The sequence below is a fragment of the Lithobates pipiens genome, unplaced genomic scaffold (assembly GCF_037356315.1).
Source record: "Lithobates pipiens isolate NorthernLeopardFrog02 unplaced genomic scaffold, aLitPip1_a1.2 Scaffold_18, whole genome shotgun sequence".
NCBI lineage: Eukaryota > Metazoa > Chordata > Amphibia > Anura > Ranidae > Lithobates > Lithobates pipiens.
This window is the reverse complement of record NW_027507758.1, coordinates 504701620-504720276: the sequence shown is the minus strand read 5'-3', so window position 1 is coordinate 504720276 and position 18657 is coordinate 504701620. Positions and strand designations below refer to the sequence as shown.

Here is an 18657-nt window from a genome sequence, read left to right as displayed (position 1 = left end):
ACTTGATCATTTAATACTTATTTCTAAGTGCAGTGTATATTTTCTAATTTTAAATTACCTTTACTGTGGTCTCCCTGCAGCTGATCCTTTCTCATTATTGACCTACCATTCCTTGTTCTGCACTGTATCTTTGTGTGAAGGTGGCCATTTTGGTAGAGACAGGGCTTTGTTTCCTTATGTTGGAGCCTCCAGAAAGTATAACAATGAGCAGCACAGCAGTGACATCACCAAATATCACCCCAAATCTCCTGGTACTAGGGGGTTTATTTACTATAGCTAGAGAGTACAAAATCAGGTGCTGCTGTCCATGGTAGCTGTAAAGGAAAGTCCAGAACCCAGCTTGGGTGCCTCTGTCAAGATATACAGCTTCCTCCAGTCTTGACCTGGGAACAAGGTATTAAAGCTGAGCACCCAAGACTAGGTGATACTAGCTTAGATGCAACCTGAAACTCTTTATTATAAAGAAATACAGGTTTTTATATAATTCAAAAATAGGTCTGTCACCACATGAACAATAAAAGCAAATGTTACCAAAAACATCACATAATGGTTAGATAATGTGGTGGACTTGACACAAGGCTAATCCCATCATGTAGGAATCTCTAAAAGTTAGCCAATTTAGGCAACAGATTGAAACACTAGGTTACTCAATTGACTCAATTAACAATGGGAATTCACACCAAGACAAAGCTTTGATTAATCAGAGATCTAGACTGTCCGGCAACAGTCTAAAACAGTCTATGAGACAAAACGTATACAATTACCAGCAGTCGGAAAAGGTGTAATTAATTTATCTTCATATATTTCTTGAGGGATAATAAATGATTGTTGATAAATATATCTGTCCGAAATATTGTTCTTATTCAGAGAATTAATCCAAGCCTCGCTCTCAGCATTTACCACAGGGTTGCCCATCATTGGAGAAAGCCAGGGCACATAGTAAGTAAGCAAGAGGCCTCCCTGCAGTCCCCTCCAGTCCCCTGGTTGGATCTGTAACAGTAGCCAATCAGCTTTTAACTTCAGCTTTTAAAATTAAGCTCTTAAAAAAAAAAATACTGGAATCTGATTGGTTTCTATACAGAGCTGCACCAGATTTTGCACTCTCCAGTTTTAGTAAATGAACCCCTAGGAGTCTCACACTGCTGATATACAACTATGATGTTGTGGGCACAGTAGTGCCTAGGCTAGGCAAACTCACATACCAGGAAGTGCATTGATGTTTTTCAGGGGAAATTCCAGATAAAAGGTACAATATACTTTTCAGGGTACTGCGTAAGAACAATTAACAATTCTAGATATTTGCATGTAGCAATTCTTCACTTTCTGAGTTCAGGTCCACTTTAAAAACAGAAGATATGTTTTGAGAACAGGTTAAAATCCATCAACCAAGTGTTTATTTTACATTTTAAGAGTTACAGATGTAGATGGGAAAATCTTTAATTTGTACTCCCCTAATAAAAAACATTTCCTCAGGGTCCCTATACTGTCTGCATTCTATTGTTTTAGATACCCAAAAATAGACAATTTCTAACTGATTGTAATTCATCCATATTTTTATATTATCCCAGCAATAAAGGTCCAGACCAACAAGCTGTGAAACTTGAGGTTAAAGCAAAGATGCAGTCAAAGGATTATTTGCCATTGCCCACACATATTTTTAAAGCTGAACTCCTGGAATTCAGCTACATGTACTAGTTTAATATGGGCTAAGTCCAATTAGGCCCATTCTAGCTGTTGGACTTATCTATTTTATTTTATGACAGATTTATTATGCACTGGAAGTACAGATATTACTATACTCCCTGCACTCTATCAGGAGAAATGCTGCTTTATCACACAGAAGCCACTTTGCCCACCCCTTCCCCTCAGCTGCCCTTTCAGAGAAGGCTTTGTATTTTGATTAGCCAAGAGGAAGAGAGGAAGAAGAGCGATTGGATAAAACTATGCAGCTGTCAAAGCTGGGACCAGAAGCTCCAACGTTACAGGACCAGAAGTAAATCAATTGCTGTAGTCCTGGGGCTCAGTTAAAATTAAAATTGTAAATTAAAGTGTTAAGTTTATGAGGTGGCATGCACCTTGTTGGACTTAACCCATAGTAATCCAGAACAGTTTAGAAAATGGTTAAATTCCTGGAGTTCAGCTTTAAATGATCAATGCACATATTTGCAAGCACACCATGGATCGTCCAAAGCTTTTATTGCAAAAAGATCACACCACAAATAATATAATTGGATACTAATATTTATAGGTAAAGTTAATTCAGGGAATATCCGATTGCCTCACAGGGGATCAGGAAGGAATCCCCCCCCCCTGCTGGAGCAAATTGGATCATGCTGTTTTTTTTCCTTCCTAGATTGTGTACAGTGGCGGCTGGTGGTAATAAACAGAGCACCCACAGCCACCCCCCTCCCTGGACTGGTCAGTTGGGTCTGGAGCACTTACCCCATCTATGGCGGGCAGCGCTTCACCCAGGAGGCAGGCATCAGGGGTGACTTCCCCTGCTCTCTGTGTGCATCATGGCGGCTTCCCCTTCCCCAGCACTCTGCGGGCATCACAGCTACTTCCCCCGCTCGCCGCAGGCACCACAGCGGCTTCCCCTGCACTCCGCAGGCATCATGGTGGCTTCCCTTTCCCCTGCACTCCACGAGCATCACGGCGGCTTCCCCATCCCCTGCTCTCCGCGGGCATCACAACCGCTTCTGTTTCCTCTCTCCTCCTCAGTGGCTAATCAAAATGCTTCTCCTTTCCCCCAATCGGGAAATGGGTCAGACCCACTTCCTGATTGGCCGGGAGGAGGATCAGTGTTTCAATAGCGAATATTCATTTGCTATTGTAACACACCCAGGTGGGCTCAGTTCGAATTAGCTGTGCCCCAAGCCCACCCTATTTTGAAGCCTATTAGAGCCTCTAGCTCTAATTAGGTGCTTCAAACCCCCCCCCCATCGGAATTCATGCATCCAGCATCCAAATAGGGGCCTGACGCATGGATGGGGGAAATCAGCACCCGGGAGCCCCTAATGAACGCGCCACCACTGATTGAGTATATAAGATTGGAGGATTTTTTCCCCTTTTGTGGGTTGAACTAAATGGACTTGTGTCTTTTTTTCAAACAGACTAACTATACGTAACTACATGATATGTAAAGGACCAAGTGCTAAATGACAACAAATGTTTGGTAAAGTGGTCCAAAAAATTGGGTTCCTTTAAAAACGCATATAAACACAAACACAGCTAAATGCGGCTAAACACAGGTGCCGCGTTTAGCCGCGTTTTGCATCTGAAACGTGGACATTTTTGCGTCTGAACCCATTTTTTTGCATCTGGAAAAACGAGGTTAAACACAACTGCATAAAAACGGCAAAAAACGAGACTGTGTGCATGGACACATAGGATAACATTGAATGAGTTCAGGGGCAGTTGAAAAAAGTGTCCAACTGCATCTGAACATGCGTTTAACAGCGTCTCGTGTGCATGAGGCTTTAATTCTCCTGAATATGATTTTTATAATTTCATATAACTATTACAATGTTGTTATCAGTATGGATAAACAAGTTTGGGCAGAACCACACACATAATACTGTGCTCTGTTTTAATTAACTTTAATTATCTGAACTAGAACTAGTTTGTACAGAAGAGGATGTTTATTACTGAGATATAATTACAGGTTGCATAAAAAACACCTAAATATAAATAAATATATTTATAGATAAATAGCTAGCGTTTAGTGCTACTAAATTAAAGATATCAAAGAAAAGTGGACATGAATTGACATATACTGTGTATACATACTGTGTATATATATATATATATATATATATACACACATACATATACACAGGTGCATCTAAAAAAATTAGAATATCATCAAAAAGTTAATTTATATCAGCAATTCAATTTAAAAAGTGAAACTAATATATTATATACATTCATTACACATGGAACGATATATTTCATGCATTTCTTTTTTTCATTTAGATGATTATGACTAATACCCTGTACACACAGTCGGACTTTCCGAGAGAAAATGTGTGATCGGATCTTGTTGTCTGAAAATCCGAATGTGTGTGGGCTCCATCTGACTTTTTCCATCAGAATTTCCGACACACAAAGTTTGAGAGCAGGATCTAAAATTTTCCGACAACAAAATCTGATCGTTTAAATTCCGATCGTGTGTAGACAATTCCAACAGACAAAATGCCACGCATGCTCAGAATAAATTATGAGATGAAAGCTATTGGCTACTGCCCTCTTTATAGTCTTGTCGTATGTGTTCTACGTCACAGCGTTCAGAACGTTCAAATTTTACGACAACTTTGTGCGACCGTGCGTCTGCAAGACAAGTTTGGGCCAAAATCAGTCGGATTTTGTAGTCGGAATGTCCGACTGTGTGTACAGGGCATTACAGCTAGTGAAAACCCCAAATTCAGTATCTCAGAAAATGTTAATGTTGTGAAAAAGTTAAATAAAGTTTAATTAACTCAAAAACACTTGTTAAGGTTTCCTGAGCCTTTAAATGGTCTATCAGTCTGGTCCAGTAGGTTACACAAACATTGTGAAGACTGCTGACTTGACAGCTGTCCAGGAGACAGTCACTGGCACTCTCCAAAAGGAGGGTAAGTTACAAAGGGTCATTGCTAAAGAAGTTGGCTGTTCACAGAGTGCTGTATCCAAGCATATTAATGGAGAGTTGCGTGGAAGGAAAAAGTGTGCTAGAAAAAGGTGCAAAAACAACAGAGATAACCTCAGCCTTGGGCTAAGGAGAAAAAGGACTGGATTGTTGTTCAGTGGTCCAAAGCCCTCTTTGGATGAAAGTAAATTTTATATTTCAATTGGAAATCAAGGTCCCAGAGTCTGGAGGAAGAGTGGAGAGGCACTGAATCCAAGTTGCATGAGGTCCAGTGTAAAGTTTCCACAGTCAGTGATGATTTGGGGAGCCATGTCATCTGCTGCTGTTGGTCCACTATGTTTTAACAAGTCCAAAGTCAGCACAGCCTTCTACCAGGAAATTCTAGAGCACTTCATACTTCCCTCTGCTGACCAGCTTTATGGATTTCTTTTTCCAGCAGGACTTGGCACCTGCCTGTACTGCCAAAAGTACCAATACCTGCCTTAAAGTGGTTGTAAACCATTTAAAACCACTTTTTTGCTACAAGTAAGCCTATAATTAGGCTTACCTGTAGCTACACTGGATATCTCCTAAACCGGCGCAAATATGCCAAATACGACTTTGCGATGCCACACTGATTTGCAAAAAATGTTCCTGCACTATTTTTTGTGATTTCAGGTATGACTCGCATAAACAGCTGTGCATGAAGTCACACAAATGTCAGCCAAGTCACACCTAAAGCTGCACTGACCTGAGGCTTTGAAATCATGCGACATTCAAAGTTGGAATCAGTGTGAACAGGGGCCAAGTCAACCTCTATCATTGCTTCTGCAATATCACTTGATCAGTGTTTGTGTTGGCGTGTTATATGGATTCCACAGCTAATTGTGTCTAATCAAAGCATAACCTAACTTTAGATTCCTATGCTACCCATAGAGTCCTGGATATGGGCAGATGGAAGTGTAAGAATCAAATAACATTTCATCTAATCCAGTATCACCCCCCAGGATTGCCACGCTAATATTTGTTCTGAAAAGAGACTGCATAAAAAACTAGATAAAGCAAAAGGAACTAAGAAGAAAATTATAACTAGTATACGGTAATCAAAACTCACATGTCATTCTGTTGAACAGTTCCTCCATTTCAGCCCAGACAGATGTTCGCTGGACGTCCTGCTCTGATCGAACCCGAAATGCGTACAAGACATTAGCGGCCACATCATAAGTAACATTGCATTGGTGCTCAGAGATAGATTGGCATTGATAAATGTCATTCCAGGTATGATTTTTATATACTCGCTCATACTCTCTGGGAAAACAAGAAATCCATAATGAAGCAAAGTCAAAATGAATCACTATGTCAAGATGATAACAAAATTCTAAAATATCAGATTAAAAATCATGTATCAGCTATGGCTTTATGAAGAAGTAGGACATGCTCTGAGATTAGATGTAACAGCTTGTAAATGTGTGAAAAGGCGGTAACTCACGTTTAGCAGTGTTTCGTTTACAGGCGTTTTTAATGGAGATACATTTTTGACTATTTAAAAAAAAAAAAAAGCTTCTATCTTCTAAACACAAACGCTGCTAAGCGCGGCATGTAAACACGTCCAAATGAACGTTTTCAAACGTTGGTTACTATCTGTCAAGTTAAATCATTCAGGAGAATTTTTAAAATGTGTACATTAAGCCTTACACATTAGGTCTGGTGCTAGAATTATTGCTCTTCATCTGACTTTCGCGGTGATACCTCACATGTGTGGTGTAAATCACTGTTTACATACCAACATGGGACCAACGATTATTTCATTTGTTTTACATTGTATCTTTACATTTTTTTTTATCACTTCTATTGTTATTACAAGAAATGTAAACATCCCTTTGTGATGAGCAATAGGCAAAGACAAGTCCTCTTTTGGGCCGGTTCACACAGCGGGCGATGCGAGGCGACACGACTCGCCTCGCCTCGCTCCCGCAAGTCGCCCCCGTTCTGTACAATGGAACCGTTCTGAGAGGAGCGACTCCAGTCGCTCCGACTCAGAAAAAAGGTTCCTGTACTACTTTTGGGCGACCTCGGGGCGACTTGCATTGACTTCTATACAGAAGTCATCTGCAAGTCGCCTCTGAGGTCGCCGCAGGTCGCGGCGAGGCAAGTCGGAGACGCCTCGCCTCAGGGTCCCTGCCCTTAAAAGCTTTGGATCATACCAATATCGTTATGATCTGATGCATTTTTCAACCAAGTTTTTTTAAACCAGTTTACAACCAGTGAAACTGGAAGTGACAAAATCCTCCCGCTTCCAGCTTCTTAGACTAGGGGTAGGCAACCTTCGAGAGATGGAGATCTACTTGAACAACACTGATGAAGTCAAAGATCACCAGGCATAGTGTCGCCATAAAAAACAGACAGTAAGACCGAGCGACTTTTTTTTTTTTTTTCATAAAATATTTTTACTCAGAACAAAATATTTTTACTCAGAACAAAAATAAATATTACAAGAGAGTGCAGGGTCTAGGAGTGCGTTGTTCAGAGAATGCAGGTTTCATCAGTGCATTACGCTCAGAATGCAGGGATCAGGAGTGGGCTGCGCTCAGAATGCAGGGACCAGGAGTGGGCTGTGCTCAGAATGCAGGGTTCAGGAGCGTGCTGCACTCAGAATGCAAGGTTAAGGAGTGCGTTACACACAGAAGGCAGGGTTCAGGAGTGCATTGCGGTCAGAATGCAGGGTTCAGGAGTGCGTTGCAGTCAGAATGCAGGGTTAAGGAGTGCATTGCGGTCAGAATGCAGGGTTCAGGAGTGCATTGTGGTCAAAATGCAGGGTGCAGGAGTGTGTTACGCTCAGAATGCAGGGTTCAGGAGTGCGTTACACTCAGAATGCAGGGTTCAGGAGTGCTTTACACTCAGAATGCAGGGTTCAGGAGTGCATTGCGGTCAGAATACATGGTTCAGGATTGTGTTATGCTCAGAATGCAGGGTGTTGCACTCAGAATGCAGGGGATCAGGAGTCTGTTGCGCTCAGAAGGCAGGGGATCAGGAGTGCGTTGCACTCACAATTCAGGGTTTAGGGGTGCATTACGCTCATAATGCAGGGTTCAGGAGTGCAATATGCTCAGAATGCAGGGTTTAGGAGTGCAATATGCTCAGAATGCAGGGTTCAGGAGTGTGTTGCGCTCAGAATGTAGGGGATCAGGAGTGTGTTGCGATCAGAATGCAGGGTTTAGCGGTACGTTGCACTCAGAATGCAGGGATTGGGGGGAGGGAGGTGGGAGATGATGTGAAGGGTGGATAGAGGACACTGCTATGTGAGTGACCCTGCCCATAACAGTGTCCTCTGGCCCTTCACATCACCCCCACACACACACACACACAGTGGTGTCTTTGTCTTCGGCCCCCCCTTCCCCTATAGCAGTAACCTCTGCCCCCCCCCCCTTTCCCTCCCATAGCACAGTGTCCTACCTGTTTCCACAGCGGAGACCAGGAGGCAGCACAGTTCTGCACAGAGGGCGGGAGCTGGCAGAGTGACTTTTCATATTAGCAAGCTGGTGATTGGCTGCTTAGGACCACCCTGTGTCCTAGCAACCAATCACCAGCGTTTTAACATAAAAAGTTAATTTGGCCGGCTCCTCCTCCTGCCCTCAGATCTGAGCTGTGCTTCCTCCCAATCTCTACTGTTCACTGATCACAGCAACAGAAGAGGATGAGGCGGGGGGGAGAGAGACCGGGACATAGATGGCACGGCGGTGCCGAGGAGGAGGCTTGAGGCTGGGAGGGGAGACAAGGTCCGGCACATAGAAGACGGGAGTCAGCAGTGGAGAAACCTGTTCGCTCTCCACCTGTCTTCCTGCCTGCAGTCGACAGGTGGTCTGCAATCAACGGGTTACCAACCCCCATCTTAGACCATAGAGATGATCAGGGCCATTCCGGTCACCAATTAGCTTGATGGTCAGCCGGCAGGACTGCCGGCTACAGTCCCGGGTTCCCGGATGGGCTGTAAAAGCAATCCATGGGGAATCCCTTGCCAATTTTTTATGTTTTTTTCTTCCTTTTGCAGGCCATGTGTCCTGGTGTTTTTTAAGGAGAATGGTGCATGCTCACTGCCCCCTTTTTCATGGCTTCATGTATAAGGAACTGGTGAGGGAACCCAGGCAAATTTTTTTTTTTAAATGACAGCGTGGGATCTCCCTCAAAATCCAGGGGACCAGGAAAAGGAAAGGCAGTGAGCGTGTAGCACTCTCCTCCTGAACCAGACCAAGCCACATGCCCTCAACTTTGAGAGCTACCTTGTCAGGAGGGCCCAAAAATTCCAGCTACTGCCTTGTTTCTCATTCATGTGCCCCAATGTAAATGCAATGTCATTCACTTTGTTTAGCAATGTAATTTTATATATCATTTTTAGGGAAAGTTTTGTTATTATATAATTAAACTACATCGGTGCAATTACACCTGTGCAGCGTGTTATATGGATTCCACAGTTAATTGTAGCTAATCAAAGCATAACCTAACTGTAGATGCTACCCATAGAGTCCTGGATATGGGCAGATGGAAGCGTAAGAATCAAATAACATTTCAACTAATCCAGTATCACCCCCAGGATCGTCACCGCTAATATTTATTCTGAAATGAGACTGCATAAAAAACGAGATAAAGGAAAGGGAACTAATGCCGCGTACACACCTAGCCAACTATCCAGCGGACGTAGTCTGACGGACTTCCCGCCGGACTTTCCGAACTGGCTACTTGCCCACGCACGGAACTTTTTCAGCGGACTAATACGGCATACCAAGTCCGCCGGACTATCCGCCGTACTTCTGAAATGAACGGACTCGCCCACACACGCGGAGGAAAATCCGCTCATTTTGAGCACGTCTCCAGGTAGCCGGGGCCAGCGAAGGAGGCGTCGCTGGCCCCGCCACCAGGTATGGACTTAAAGTAGAATCCCTATGCCGAAAAATCGGCGTGGGGGTCCGCCCCTAGGTCCACATCAGACCCTTATCTGAGCACGCTACCCGGCCGGCCAGGAAAGGGGGTGGGGACGAGCGAGCACCCCCCCCCTCCTGAGCCGTGCCGTCCCAAAGCACCTTGTCCCCATGTTGATGAGGACAAGGGCCTCTTCCCAACAAGGTCTGCGGGCGGGGGGCTTATCGGAATCCGGGAGCCCCCTTTAATAAGGGGGCCCCCGAATACCGGCCCCCCCACCCTATGTGAATGAGTATGGGGTACAGTGTACCCCTACACATTCACCTGTGGAAAAAAGTAAAAATAAAACACAACACACAAGGGTTAAAATAGTTTACAGCTCTGGGGGTCTTGTCAGGGGTCTTGTCCCCCTCTTCGGTTCTTCTTGCAGGGCCACCGCGCCTTCTTCTAGCTCTTTTACAGGCGGTCTTCTGTTGCCGCTGTCGCCGTCTTTTGTTCTTCTTTTCTTCTCTTCAGATGTTGCCTCGTCGCATCCTCCGCTCACAATGGCAGGGACGCTGCGCGCGGTGACTTATATAGGGACATCACTGGATGATGTCCCCGCCTATTATGATGTCACAGTCCCAGCATCTATATAAGTCGCCGCGCGCAGCGTCCCTGCCATTGTGAGCGGAGGATGCGACGAGGCAACATCTGAAGAGAAGAACAGAAAACGGCGACAGCGGCGACAGGAGACCAGGCCACCGCCTGTAAAAGAGCTAGAAGAAGGCGCGGTGGCCCGGCAAGAAGAACCGAAGAGGGGGACAAGACCCCCGAAGTCGGAAGAAGAGGGTGGCGGCTGCGAAGAAGAAAGCTGGGCTCCTCCGCTAGCAAAAGAGCTAGCAGAAGATAGCGGAGGAGTCCGGCAAGAAGACCCCCGAAGACGGAAGACCCCCGGAGCTGTGCAATAAACAATTTTAACCCTTGTGTGTTGTGTTTTATTTTTACTTTTTTCCACAGGTGAATGGGTAGGGGTACATTGCACCCCATACTCATTCACATAGGGTGGGGGGCCGGTATCCGGGGGCCCCCTTATTAAAGGGGGCTCCCGGATTCCGATAAGCCCCCCGCCCGTAGACCCCGACAACCAACGGCCAGGGTTGTCGGGAAGAGGCCCTTGTCCTCATCAACATGGGGACAAGGTGCTTTGGGGTGGGGCAAGGCACCCCCCCATGTTGAGGGCACGCGGCCTGGCACGGCTTAGGGGGGGCGCTCGCTCGTCCCCACCCCCTTTCCTGGCCGGCCGGGTAGCGTTCTCGGATAAGTGTCTGATGTGGACCTAGGGGGGACCCCATGCCAATTTTTCGGCATAGGGATTCCCCTTTATGTCCATACCAGGTGACGGGGCCAGTGACGCCTCCTTTGCTGACCCCGGCTACCTGGAAACGCGCTCAAAATGAGCGGACTTTTCTCCGGGCGGGAAAAGTCAGTTCATTTCAAAAGTACGGCGGAGTGGCACACACACGGCCGGATTGTCCGCCGAAATGCGAGTCCGGCGGTAAGATTGGAGTGCAAAACTACTTTCTAAGTCCGCCGTACTTTTGGGTAAAAAAAGTCCGCCGGAGGCTACACACGGGGGGATTGTCTGGCGGACTTGAGTTTGCCGTACTTTTCCACCGGATTGTTTGATCGTGTGTACGCGGCATTAGAAGAAAGTTATAACTAGTAGAATCAAAACTCACATGTCATTCTGTTGAACTCAATTTCAGCCCAGACAGATGTTCGCTGGACTTCCTTCTCTGATTGATTACAGCATGGGGTCTCTAAATTTCCAGCTACTGCCTTGTTTCTCATTGACGTAAAAGTAAATTAACATACAGACATGTGCCCCAATGTAAATGCAATGTCATTCACTTTGTTTAGCAATGTAAATCCAGTGGCAGTCACAATGAACAGTGCCCCTGCAACCCACAGATATGACGACACCCCATGACAGGCCGTTCCTGTTGCATTGCTGCCACAAATGACTGCTCCCTGGCCAACTGCTAAATGTCAACAAGCCAGCAGGGGATACTGGCTGATGTATCTGACCACATATGGTCATGATATCAGCCAGTGGCTAATGGCTATAGCTGTGGGATTGATTTCTTCCCTTGGCTTTGATGAGAAATTTCCAGAGCGTGGGGTGGGAAAATTCAAATCCCCAGCCTGAATATTTACTTTCCCCTGACCAATCCTTGGGGAGGTGTGCTCAGTAGGTGGGGAGGGAAGGGGTAAGTAAGCCGGAGCTTGGACAGACAGGTTTTTTGGAGCCTGGTTATCCTGCCTGCAAGGATGAACTGCTAATTCTCCAAGGGGCTGCTTGTCCCTGGAGCCTTCCAGAACTGGCTGCTAGACTACTCCATGCTACTCCAGAGCCTACAAACATGATCTCCCTCCCGGGTCTGTGAGTAGAGCCTGAACACTGTGCTGCAGTTATCAATAGTCTGCAGCTGTGTATGACTGTTCCAGTTAGCCCAGATTGCCCGAACTGTCTTAGGTCATCAGCTGCAAGAGTTCAGACTGTCCCAGTACATTAATTACATAGATGCATCCGAATGCCCGAAAGATGCAAAATTTGGCCGAATTTCGATTTGTTACGAAACGAATTGCACAAGCCTACTGGAAAGTCCAGTCATGTGTACGCGGCATTACACACCACTTTTACCTACAGGTAAGCCTATAATAAGGCTTGCTCGTGGGTACCATGAATATCTCCTAAACTTTCACCATTTAGGAGATATTCGCTGTATATTCGCTGTATCACAATGTGCCGACGTCATCGGCACATGCGCACTGAAGAAGCAGCTCTCGCGCCGTTTCTTCAACTGCTGTGCCATTACCAATGACTCCTATGTGCATGTGCATGAGTAACATCATTGCGGGTTTGACGAATCACAGCAACGAAGCCTGCGATACCGGGACATAACTTCGGGAGACATGTCCCAGGCCACAGCGGTGTGCCAGGACAGCTCCGAGGGCTTTGATCTAAGACAAGTATTTCATAATGAGCTAGTATGCTAGTATACAATTAACTCATTATGCCTTTGTCTTGCAGGATTTTTTTTGTTTTTGTTTTTCTGTAGGTTTACCACCTTATACTAATCATTATAAAGAAATTAGCTGCATTGTCTCTAAACCTTAACATTAAATACTAGTCATACCCTTGTGACTGGACGGAGTATGTCACATTTCCCCAGGACTTTGGCAATGGTTTCCAGTGCAAGATATGGATCAGGTTGGTGGAATGTATAAAAATGTTCTCTGGAGGTGGAAGCAAATCTGGTTCTAGAAAATATAAAAATATGAGATTAAATGTTTCATAACAGGAATCTGCACTGATAAAAATAGGCTTGGGTCACTTTAAAAAAGTACTGTATAGCATGATTTACTGATACAAAGTCTATGGTTGAAAACAATCAATATGAAGAGATAGCATGTGCCCTAGCTCAGACTGTTACTATAGGAACTGACCAGAAGTTTCTACTATGTTAACCACTTGACCTCCAGAAGGTTTTATCCCCTTCATGACCAGGTAATTTTTTGCTATTCGACACTGTATTATTTTAACTGGGAGTGAGGCTGGGTTCACACTGCAGCGGTCTGAGAACGGATGTGATTCACACCGCACTGCAGTGCAAATCACATCCAATCTCTGTGCGATGCGAGTTCAGCCATACAGATAGTATGGCTGAATTCGCATTGCACACGGCCCAAACTCGCACAGGACCCTTTTTTTGGTCCGCAGCAGAATCAGATCGCATGGGTGTTCACACCATGCGTTCCGATTCCTGTCCGAGTTTGCAGATCGCACTGCGATATGCAAACTGATCTGGGGGTGTCATTAACATTTTACTGACACTCCCAGCAGTTCGCATAGGGCAGTGTGAACTGCCACCCGGAGGTTTGCGATGCGGGAACCCTCAGCGGATTTGCGGCGTTCCCGCATCGCTGCAATGTGAACCTAGCCTTACAAGGTCATGCAACACTGTACACAAATTACATTTATATAGCTTTTTTCACACTAGTAGTGCTTTCTTTTGTTGGTATCTGATCATCACTGTTTTTTTTTTTTTTTTTATTAATATTATATAAACAAATAAAGAATGAAAGTTTGGGGTAAAAAACTAATACTTTCTGTAATAAAAAATATCCAATAAAACAAATGTTATCATAAATTTCTTGAGGCCCTTAAAATGCCGGGACATTACAAATGACCCCTTTTTGGAAAGTAGACAGTCTGATTTTGTAAGAGACATGCTGAGTTTTTTTTTTTTTAAGTTGTAATTTTTTTGTCACAATTTTTTCTTGAAAATTAGGAAACAAAATTCTTCTATGACTGGTGTGACGGTGATCAGGGACACTGACTGACAGTGACAGTATGTTAATAAAAAACTAAAACAGATTTTTAAATTATTTTTTATAAAAATGTTTTTTTTTTTTTACTATTTTTTAGTAGTTCAGTGTCCCCATTTTTTTTTTACAGTTCGATTGTGTTACAATGATGATCATTGTAACAGCAATGTTTTGAACTGTCATGAATGGGCTACATTCATGACATCTGTGATTAATAGTGATCTGTGTTCACAGCTCATCACATTGTACAGGGTTTTTTGACTGGTCGAGGTACCATGTGATAGCTGTGAGCCAATCGCAGCTCATTTGTATAAGAAGCAGAGCTGTTATAAATGAGATTCATTCATAATAGCTTTGTTTATTATATAGAGATCAAATGATCCCTTGGCCCGGGCATGTCGCCCTGCCGCAGTATATGTACTGTGCCGGATCAGCAAGTAGTTAATAAAATCAGAGAAGGCTCCTGCCAAGACTCGGATTACTTGGTGTAACTGTTGTTCCCATGGTGCAGTTCTGGGTGCCACCAGTGGGCGTCCTCAGCAGCCAGTTGATTCCAGTACTTAGGCTCCATCTGATGCTGACTGCTTGGAAGGTATATAATCCCTCCCTTAATTGATAACTGTGCTTCTGTTTGTGAACGGTGTCCTTGCCTAATCCTGTATTCTGTGGCCTGCATCCAGTACCCTGTGTCCTGCTCCGCTCCCCTTGTTCCAAGTCCCAGTACTGACCTGCCCTGTTCATGTGAGCTCCCTACATTTTTGTAGGTAGCGTTTGTTAGGTTGTTGTTCTTCTGGATTTGCTGCACTGTCAGGATTATTTCTCACTTTTACCTTATTTTTACAAGTATGGCCCCAGACTTAACCAAAGGACCACTACTAATATTTAGTAAATGTAATACTACAGAAAACTCTCAGAGACAGCAGACATAAAACAGAAGATGTTTAGAGACTACAGATATGGTATAACAGATGGTCGGAAATGGTTAATATGTTATAGGTGTTGGAGAATTCATGTCCCAGTCTCATGAGACTACTAGAGATCATTGCTACTATATCCAAGTCAACGCTTCCACATTTGTGTTCCATACAGCCTACTTAAAATGTAAAGGGAAGGACAACACATATTGTTATATATCAATTATTTCAACATATTGAATGATATACTTACTGAAATTCAATTCTTTGAATACATAACTTGTATATATGGGAAAATTGCACTCAGTGATCTAATTGTAATTGATAATATGTGACACAACAGCAGCACTCATAAATATGTACACATCATAAAAGCAAATAAAGAAAAAATGTTGCGCGCCAAAATAGTGATATATATATATATATATATATATATATATATATATATATATATGACAAAAGTCTTTCCTCGTTATATTATCAGAGGATATAACCCGTTAAGTTCTTCACATAATCCAAAACACATAATATGTTTAAAGTGATAAAAGTGTCCAAACACCAGTTAATCCTTAGGGCCGGTTCACACTGCGACGCGAGGCGAGGCGACGCGGCTCGCCTCGCCTCGCTCCCGCAAGTCGCCCCCATTCAGTACTATGGAACCGTTCTGAGAGGAGCGACTCGAGTCGCTCCGACTCAGAAAAAAGGTTCCTGTACTACTTCGGGGCGACTTCGGGGGCGACTTGCATTGACTTCTATGCAGAAGTCCTCTGCAAGTCGCCGCTGAGCTCCCCGCAAGTCGCGGCGAGGTAAGTCGGAGACGCCTCGCCGCGGCTCGCTGTGTGAACCGGCCCTTAGGTGAAAAAAGGGTGGTGTCCTTCCAATTAAGGACAGGTGCATCACCTCGTACTCCCCAGGGGAAAGATAAAACAAAAATACAGCAATGCCTCAGATTGCGAGTAACATGGTTTACAAGCGTTTCGCAATACGAGCTATTCTTTTTTTAAAATCCTGACTCCATTTGCAAGAGTTGTCTCGCAAGATGAGCAGGATTCAAGCCAATGGGGTATGCAGTACCGCATCTGGCCAGAGGTGCGGGGGCGCCAGTGGCACTCTGAGCCACTCGGATGTACTTGGAGCCACTGGTAGACACTCAGAAACACTAAGTTCCCGAGTGTCTCCAAGTGCATCCGAGCGGCTCCAAGCGTTCCCTGAGTGTTTCCAAGTGTCTCCGCCTCCCCCACCTTTGGCCACATGCGGTACTGCATACAATAGCAGTCACTGTAGAACTAATTATCTGCGTTTCCATTGACTCCTATGGGGAAACTCGCTTTGATATACAAGCGCTCTGGATTCCAAGCATTCTTCTGCGAGTACCTGTGTATTGTCTTGTTGAGTACCTGTGTATTGTCTTGGTAAGTGTTAGTGTCAGGTAGCTAGTTGTTAGGTAATTTGTATAGGGTATAATCCCCAATCCTCATTAAATTTAATAGGTACGATGCCCGGCTGGTGTGGAGAGGCATTTTGTTGTACATCTTGCGGCATGTATGCGTTCCTTGATCATCCGATCAAAGGGTGAATACTGCTGTGCAAAATGTAAGTGCATTGTTTCCCTGGAAGCCCAGGTTCTGAATCTGGAGAAGCAACTGTGAGCACTGAGAAGTCCCTCCATACTAAAGGAGAGCCGGGAACGTACACAGCAGGTACAGGCAGGGGCCAGCACAGAGGCGGGTGGAGACAAAGAGGTGCAGGCACTAGCAAAGAGTAGATGGGTGACCGTCAGGAAGGGTAGAGGGGGGAGTGCCAGGGAGGCTGATCCAGAGCTGGAGCATCCCAATAAGTATGCTCCATTGAGTGACATTGGTGAAACCAGTCAGGGACCAGCACTGCTGGAGCTGAGGGACTCTCCTAGCTCCCAGGGAAATAATTCCTCCATTGAGAGTGAGGGGGGAGCAAAGGAAAAGGAAAGACAGAGTTTGGTGGTAGGGGACTCAATTCTTAGAAGGACAGAGAGGCTAATCTGTAACAAAGACCTGAAGCGCCAAACAGTATGTTGTCTACCAGGAGCTCAGGTTCAGCACATCACGGATCTGGTGGACAGATTACTGGGAGGGCTGGGGAAGACGCAGCTGTCATGGTGCACGTTGGCACCAATGACAAAGTCAGAGGCAGATGGCGTGTCCTAAAGAACGATTTTTTTACTAAATTGAGGAAAAGGACCTCCAAGGTAGTATTCTCAGGAATACTACTGGTACATCGAGCCACACCAGAAAGGCAGAGGGAGATTAGGGAAGTAAACAAGTGGCTGAAGAGCTGGTGTAGTAAGGAGGGGTTTGGGTTCCAGGAAGACTGGGCCGACTTCTCAGTCAATAACCAGTACTATAGAAGGGACGGACTGCACCTAAATGAGGAGGGTGCAGATCAGCTGGGAATGAAGATGGCCAAAAAGTTAGAGGGGTGGGAGGGGGAGGGTCCAGAGGTAGAGATAGTCAGTGCGGAACATATTCCAGAGGGTAGTATTGGGGTATTAGTGGTAGGTTGACTAAAGCACATAAACCCATGGTAAGTATAGTAACAAGTCTTATTTACAATCTCAGAACACCCAATAAGAGTATAATATGCGACCTACGTGGCATGTTCACCAATGCCAGGAGCCTGGCAGACAAGATGGGTGAACTAGAGATACTGTTGTACGAGGAGGATTTTGTGGGAATTTCAAAGACCTGGTTCAACAGCTCCCATGATTGGCTGGCAAACATTCAAGGGTATATCCTTTATTGCAAGGATAGAGAGGGTAAAAAAGGGGGGAGGGGTATGCCTATATATCAAGAATAATGTACAAGTGAATGTGAGAGATGACATCACTAAGGGAGCTAGGGAGGAGGTGGGATCCTTATGGGTAGAGCTCCAAAGGGATGAAGCTAAGGAGAAAATAATACTGGGAGTATGTTATAGGCCCCATAACCTGAGGGAGGAAGGGGAGACAGATCTCCTATCACAATTTGGATTAGCAGCAAGGATGGGAAGTGTTATCATAATGGGGATTCTAACTATCCAGACATAGACTTGGCGGAGGGAACTGCGCATTCTTTTAAGGCTCAGCAGGTCCTAAATGTCTTGCAGGACAATTTTATGGGTCAGATGGTAGACACACCAACTAGAAATAAAGCGTTACTGGATCTACTGATTACCAACAATACAGACCTGATCACGGATGAGGAAATACGGGGCAATTTAGGTAACAGCGATCACAGGTCAGTTGGCTTCAGTATAAATCACAGAAATAGGAAACAAGGGGAATACAAAGACACTGAATTTCAAAAGAGCCAACTTCCCTAAACTACGAACCTGGCTAGAAGGCATAAATTGGGATAAAATCTTAGGAACAAAGAACACGGAGGAGAGATGGGTTTGCTTTAACAGCATATTAACCACTTGCCGACCGCCGCACGACGATGTACGTCGACAGAATGGCACGGGCAGGCATAAGGGCTTACATGTACGTCCTTGCCTGCCCGCGGGTCGGGGCCCGATCGGGCCCCCGCCCGGTGCCTGCGGCGGTCGGTATTCGTTCGGGAGCGATCCCGGACGAGGGGACGGCCATTCATTCATGGCCACCCCCTCGCGATCGCTCCCGACGAATGAAAATGTCCGGTGACATCACTTCCTCTCCTGTAATGTAAACACAGGAGAGGAAGTGATGTATTCTCTCCTCCGTGTCGGTATTTTTCGTTCCGGCACCGAGGAGAGAGCATCGGTGAGTTGCACAAGCACTACACTACACAGTAGAACATGCCAGGCACACTCACACCCCCCCTTTACCCCCCGATCACCCCCCAATTACCCCTGCCC

General features: G+C 45.1%; 1 protein-coding gene across 1 annotated transcript in view; it reads right to left on the bottom strand.

Annotated features, from left to right (window-relative positions):
- The window catches only part of IL20RB (interleukin 20 receptor subunit beta), a 71904-nt gene that overhangs the window by 16406 nt on the left and 36841 nt on the right, over positions 1–18657 (bottom strand). Inside the window, exons 2-3 of the mRNA XM_077488690.1 lie at positions 12703–12826; positions 5721–5914 (exon numbers count right to left, since the gene is read on the bottom strand). Coding sequence (XP_077344816.1) covers positions 5721–5914; positions 12703–12826 — 318 coding nt within the window. The remainder of the gene's footprint in view (positions 1–5720; positions 5915–12702; positions 12827–18657) is intronic.